This window comes from Sprattus sprattus, assembly GCF_963457725.1.
Source record: "Sprattus sprattus genome assembly, chromosome: 14".
Taxonomy (NCBI): Eukaryota; Metazoa; Chordata; class Actinopteri; order Clupeiformes; family Clupeidae; genus Sprattus; species Sprattus sprattus.
The window spans coordinates 27973106-27979974 of record NC_137912.1 but is presented as its reverse complement, the minus strand read 5'-3'; the positions used below and the strand labels follow the sequence as shown (position 1 = coordinate 27979974).

General features: G+C 41.0%; 1 protein-coding gene across 1 annotated transcript; it reads right to left on the bottom strand.

Annotated features, from left to right (window-relative positions):
* Window positions 1-59: 59 nt before the first annotated feature.
* Window positions 60-5836, bottom strand: LOC308375465 (sodium- and chloride-dependent GABA transporter 2-like; the record flags this gene model as incomplete). Its single annotated transcript, XM_080851621.1, is given in 15 exon segments — window positions 60-212; window positions 297-467; window positions 635-735; window positions 1224-1326; window positions 1466-1603; window positions 1696-1808; window positions 1958-2082; window positions 2266-2369; window positions 3596-3730; window positions 3895-4027; window positions 4141-4228; window positions 4358-4498; window positions 4655-4789; window positions 5555-5752; window positions 5755-5836. Coding segments are annotated over 15 exon segments (1920 nt in total).
* Window positions 5837-6869: the final 1033 nt, after the last annotated feature.

Genomic DNA, 6869 nt, shown 5'->3' with positions numbered 1-6869 from the left:
TGTCATGTAAAAACATATATCAATTTCTCTACCCCCATCTTGCTGTATGTGAAGTGACTCTAGCACCTGGAGTCCTCCACACCGACAGGAGCATAGCCACCTTTATATACCATGGGCTTTTCATCCTCCGGGGCAAACATAGCCAGCAAACTCTCCTGTTCCTTCCTTGTTCTGGGTAAGTCCTCGGAGGCTGTTGTAAGTTTCCGAATACGCTACATGGGGATAGGCAACCATGAGACTCATACAAAAAGGTTACTGAAATGTGATTACTAGAATATCAATCATCTGAACTGTACCTCTCTCAGAGTTCCTTCTGTGGTGCAGATTTTGAAGACCATCCACAGTGGAATGCAGACCATGGAGGACAGAGCTAGAAGCCAGCCCACCATATAACCCCACCAGGGATACACATACGCATTGTTGTACTTCAGCGGAGTGTACTTGATTAAGGAGAAAGCAAACGTGCCCTGCAACAGACATAGCATAGGGACAAATAGTCTTATTTTAATGTTTCACTTTGAAGACGTTTACAACATAATACTATGACAATCAGTCAGTAACATTTAGACAAATAGGCAATATAGAAATATATCAATGTAAAGTAACTCAGAAAACATTACAAATAAGCACTTACAATGCAAGTCACTGGAGTGAAAAACATCCAGCAATACTTGATAAAGGGTCCCGGCCTGTATCCAATCATGTCCTCAATATTGTCATAGAAACGATCAGCACCTGAAATAGCAAGGAGATTATTTCACAATGTAACTACTTAGAAAACAAAATTGAATGACATCAAGTTGAAGTGAAAGACCTGTCTGTGTCTGTGTCTGTGTCTGTGTCTGTGTCTGTGTCTGTGTCTGTGTCTGTGTCTGTGTCTGTGTCTGTGTCTGTGTCTGTGTCTGTGTCTGTGTCTGTGTCTGTGTCTGTGTCTGTGTCTGTGTCTGTGTCTGTGTCTGTGTCTGTGTCTGTGTCTGTTTGTTTCCATTAAAATTGGCAGAGGGGTGTAGGATTGGCCAGTGAAGAACATATTACTTTTTGGAGCGGCTCCAGATCAAGGGGCGGATCTAGGATTTCGTTTTTGCTGTGTTAAACATTGCAGGATAGGAAGCAGCACTGGGCTTGGTGGAGGTCTGCACTCTCTGAGTGCACTTCTAGTTATAAGTGTAATTGAATAGGTGACGACAATTTAAATGTTACAGTGGATATTCACATCCCCTTACCATACACCCATGCAATGCAACTCGTCTCAAAGATGGCCATGAAGAGAAGACACATGCCACTGGCAGCATAGTAGTCGAAGAGCTGGAAGACATACATGCCGCCCTGTAGAACGACAAGTTTGCCAAATTTGTGAGCGATCTTGTAAGAAATGTCCAGTTTACTACAGAAACCAGATGGGACAAATTCAGAAATCATTAATACAATTCTCAGAAACAGAATGAAACCTTTGGAAGGACATTACCTCCATTAACATGATCAGTCCCACCAAGAAGGAGAGAAATGAGACAGCCAAGAGGAAGAGCTCTCTACGGTTCTTCTTACGGAACACAGCTGGGTACATATCAACGATGGCTGTCACCAGACTCTCCACACACACAAACTAGTGGAGACAGAAGAAATCATAAAATGATCAAACTGTATTTATATATAACATATGTGACAATGAGAATTACACTGTCCATTGACAAATACCTGGCTGTCTAGCCCCAGAAAGATAATCATGATGAAAAAGCAGCATGCCCACAGTGAAGAGAATGGCATCATAGTCACAGCACGTGGGTAGGCAATGAAGGCAAGCCCAGGGCCTGAGAAGTATCAAGAAGAGGAAGTTATTATATAGTCTTAATAGTAATACTACTTCCTCATCACAATTGTGCGTAGAGTGTCTCGAAGCACATACAACCAACTCAATAAGAATGCTTCATCCAGAGAACATGTAATAAATGGAACACACCAGATACTGCAACTTCAGAAATGGGAACATTCTGCTCATAAGCCATGAAACCCAAGATGGAGAAGATGGCAAAGCCAGCGATAAAGCTTGTTGCACTGTTGAGGAAGCACAAGGCCAAACAGTCCCTGCAGTACAACATAAAGAGCAAACACAGACAGAACAGTAATAATTATAGTAACAAGCAACTTGGATTGTGAAAAGGCTATTAGACGGTTACAGTAGATATGAGCTAAAAAGCTTCATTTAACCCACATATGATGTAAAACAAAATAAGGAAATAAAAGAAGAAACTTGATTGTGACTATGACCTGTAGCAGTTATTGTTGTATTTGTTATAACTTCCCAGTGCCGTCATGCATCCAATGCAGATAGCATACGAGAAGAAGATCTGGGTGCCTGCATCCATCCACACCTATTGCCAAAAACAGAGTTGCCTGGTCAAACATCACGTCCCCTAAAGTACTGTCTCTATTCTCATGGTAAGACTCGAAAGTTCAACACAGACTGTACCCTTTTATCGATTACTTTAGGATACATTTTTTTTTATTGAACTATAGATGAATCACTAGTACTCATGAAACACTTTCAAACACGGTTTAATCATTAGTTAATATTTTCCTTGAATCCGATATTTCATACTTTTACCACTCTCCACAGATTCAAACAGCCAGTGGAAATAAAAAAGTAAGGCTCCACGTGATTGAGAAAGTCTTCCAGGGGTCACTTAATTATTAATTATAACTGTCACAGCAGCAGTCAATTGCAAACCAGTTTGCTTCAGGTCTCGCATTGATTAACCCAAAACCACAGCCATCACCTAGGGTGAGAGGAATGGGAACTAGGGTTGGCCATGGCTAAGGAGGATGTGGTGTACCTGCCCTGAGGGTATCTTTTCATTGGGCAGGTGAAGGCTGAAGGGTCTAGTGCTGGCGGTCCAGCAGGCTCAAAACCCTGTAGACAAACACAAGACTTGGGACGAGTTCCTGCCAAGCGCTTTGAAACACCACCCATGCACTTCAGTGTCACTGGTTCAACATTAGATGTTCATGCAGGAAAGTGCACGGATATGAGATGAAACCTGCCTTATAAATAAAGTACTTTGGAAAGTCTGTTTACTGTTTATTGACTAGATATCCAAGGGTTTTTGGAATAGTTAACTGACGGTTTCTCAAAATGAATAGTGATTGCCTCTTAGTCGATATGAGACATTTTGTGTCTTTATTTGAAAGGATGTCACAATCTTGAAAAATCCTCAAGGGTCTAGTCCCTCTGGCCCTACTGAAGTGGAAACTGACTGGCCTGAGGGAGCATGCCATTTAATCAGCTCAAACGAAGGACTGTTTTGCAAAACAGCAAGAGGTTTCCTGTTTTTTCAGCCACAGTATTAAACCCAGATGGATCCAGAGGATATGTTTATTCCCAGCAGAGAACCCCTGGGTGAGGAACTGCACCTGCATAACTTTTGGGCCAAAAATTCTGTATGTTACAATCAATAAACACCAACAAATCTTAGTTTACAACTAAAGCATACTGTTCTTACTGGGGAAAAAAAACAGTTTACACTATCTAGTGTTATCAGTACCACAATCAAGTGATATCAGTATCACAAGCTAGTGAAATTCAGATGTTCTACAGTACCTGCGGATCTGCTAAACGTCCCAAGTCAGGATAGAGATAGAACGCAATCCCCAAGGAAGCTCCAGGAAGAGTAACTCCTCGGATTAGTAGAACAATCAGCATGAAATAAGGAAAGGTAGCAGTGAAGTATACTACCTACAAGAAAATGGTTATTTAGTCCCTTTTGTATTACAAACACAAACCAACAGCTGTACATCAAATTCCTTCCCAAGAGTATAGAGATTTGTACTGATGACATCATGATTCAAATAAAAACAGTATCTGAAGAATGTAAATTTAAAAATCCACATGAATCCCACCTTTCCAGTTGACTTAACTCCTTTCCAAATGCAGAAGTAACACAGGACCCAGGCAATAAGTAGACAGAGTGCCAGATCCCAGTTTAGTGACCCCATTTGGTCAATTCCTGGGGAGAGTCGCAATGCCCTTCTCCTGTTTCGGAAAGAACCATTCTGTATTAGCTTGCAGTTTGATTTTCTCTCAATAGTTCTTACTTGGTCATTAGTTGAGAAGAAATGATCACGTCTAGGTGACCGAGTACTTACTCCCAGAACTCCATGACAGGAGAGGTAACATTTGCCCCTCGAGTGATGTTCACAGAGTGGTTTTTTCTCTGAAACTCCACACAGGTCTCTTTTAAACGAAATGCAACACAGTGCGTGACCACCACGGGAAATGGAGCAACTAATGTCAGTAATTGACTTGAATGTAATTGAATATCTGTATAACTACCGCCGCTCTTTGATTTCAATCCATGCTTACCTGTATTCCATGTGTTGTTGCAAGAGGCCCAGGGCAAATCCCAAGCGAAGGAGTGGTAAAAGTAAAAAATGCCCCAGGCCAAAACAATGATGTAATAGAAATTCAACAGGCAGACAATAACCTGTGTGCCATAACCGATTCCTATGGATGCAACAGAACATAACATGAGTGTTGCAGTAGAAAATGCAGCCGTCAACATAAGTAGATCAATATACAACACAGCAAAGCAATGAATGGATTTGGAAGTATTGATATTGTCACCGCAATGAGAAATGAAGGGTTTGGTGCTTTAAATACCCTCAAAGAGTGGGCTAATCTTTCTCCAGCAGGTGATGCCCCCTTCGCTGGTGAACTGGCCGAGAGCGGTCTCCAGAAAAAACACTGGTACTCCACAGGTGAAGAGGAAAATCAGGTATGGAATGAGAAATGCACCTGAAATCAGAAGTGCACAAAATATTTATTAAAAACTTAAAGCAGCCTTATGGAATGTTGGTAAAACACTAATGAGCTAGCTACCAACCTAAAATGCATGCAAAACCCATGCGAACCACCCATAGCCCACTTGGAACTGATAAAAGCTTGCCAACATGCTAACTGGTATCTTTTGGGGATATTGTTGGCGAATAGTGCAAAGCATGGACCGCTAGTTTGAACGGTCCTTCTAATGATCAGATACCATCAAAATAAGTTTGGAAATAATTACAAAAGTAGTTACTCATGAAAACATACCCCAAAAAGTGGCAAATTGTTGATTTAAGTTTAAATTTATATTCTAAATTTGGTATATTTTAAGTTCGTAATTAAATAGAACAACCCCCCCCCCCCCCCCCCCCCCAAAAAAAAAAGTAGGCTACCAATGTAGCAGACTGTCCCCTAAGGAGCAGCTGCTGAGGGACCCTGGCCACTAAGTCCAAACAGCTGTGCCTTTCCTTGACTTTTGAAGTTTTGACCTTACCCCCAAAGTCTATCTAAATAGGGAAATTCAAGACCACAAGCTTACAGCATACGTCTTTGGTATTATTTACTAATTAGCATAGGGAGTGCACCCTTATTATACTTAAGTGACCGTGTTGAATTCATCCGTTCATCATACTGTACATGGAAGACTGCATTGTTAAGAGTGATCTTAAGTGACTGTGTTGCATTCATCCATTCATCATGCAACTGGAAGAATGCATAGATAAGAGTGATGCAAACCTCCTCCATTCTTGTAACACAGATATGGGAAGCGCCACATGTTTCCCAGGCCAATGATGGACCCAGCAACTGACAGCACAAACTCCAGCTTGTTGCTCCACTGGCCTCTCTCCTGCAGTTTGTCTGGATCTGACATGTTCTTATTTGTTCCATTGGGAAGACCTGCTTTTACTCCGTCCCCTGTATTGTAACCAAAGCAAAGGTGCCTTCAAGACACTTATTTAGGTTTTCTTGATGCTTAACCTTCATCAGATAAAACCTTTGATAATATAAAACACACATTGTGCACGATAAAATGCAAACAATGAAAAGTCTGGGAATTATATAAAAGGTGTGAGCTTGAGTGACCTTTTATAACAACCAGTAATCCAATAGATTCAGCATTAATCTGCAGCATCTTATAAATACGGTTTGAGACCTGCATAGACACAACATTAATCACTTCTCATGGGGCAGGTTCCATTCTAAACGAATGCGCAAACAAACATAAAAGGGAAAAAGAGTATAAATGTTGTATTGCTAATATGTACATTTTTCAGTCCCGATCCTACACAAGAGCAAAACAGTAATTCAAGATAAGTGAGGGTGCAGCTAAGATCAGCACTTACCGCTCATTGTGTTGTCTGCTCCAGATTCTGGCTAGACATCAAAAGTGTTGAACAGATATTCAGAATATAATGCCTCGCCAGTGGAGGTGGGAGTTTCCTCCTCAAATTTGGCCCAACCTTCCCAAAAGACCAATCTGGGCCCTTCTAATCCCCCTACCAACTCCAAGGCACCACCTCTCTTTTTCTGACATAACAGATGAACAGAATCAATCATTTCTTAAAAGGTGAATGGAGTGAGTCTGACTTGTGACAGTTGTTGGCAATGTTTTAAATCAGGTCACACAAGACCTCACCCCCAAAGACCCAAAATTAAAGAGAGGTCAATAGGTCGTGACCAAACCTGATCTTATCCGAAAATAACCTGCATTAGACATTGCTGGGTTGGTCAATTCTTTGAACATTAGATCATGTCGTAAAATAGAAATTGCTGACATTTTCTAAATTAAACATTTCAGCTGAGCAACTATCCATTTTGAATACCGGTTTACTGGCAAGGTGTTCAAGCAACTGGATCATTTCACTACCGTTTCACTTATATCTTTGATGTGGAATGGCCGACACACTTAAGCTATAAATGTGCACAAGAAGTCTATGACCTTGTTAATAATGACCTTATAAGTTCTACAGGTACAAGGTTGGAACTATCTTTTACCAGAACGCGTTGTAATGTCATATGCAAAACACACGTCATCAGCTTTTAGGTTAAC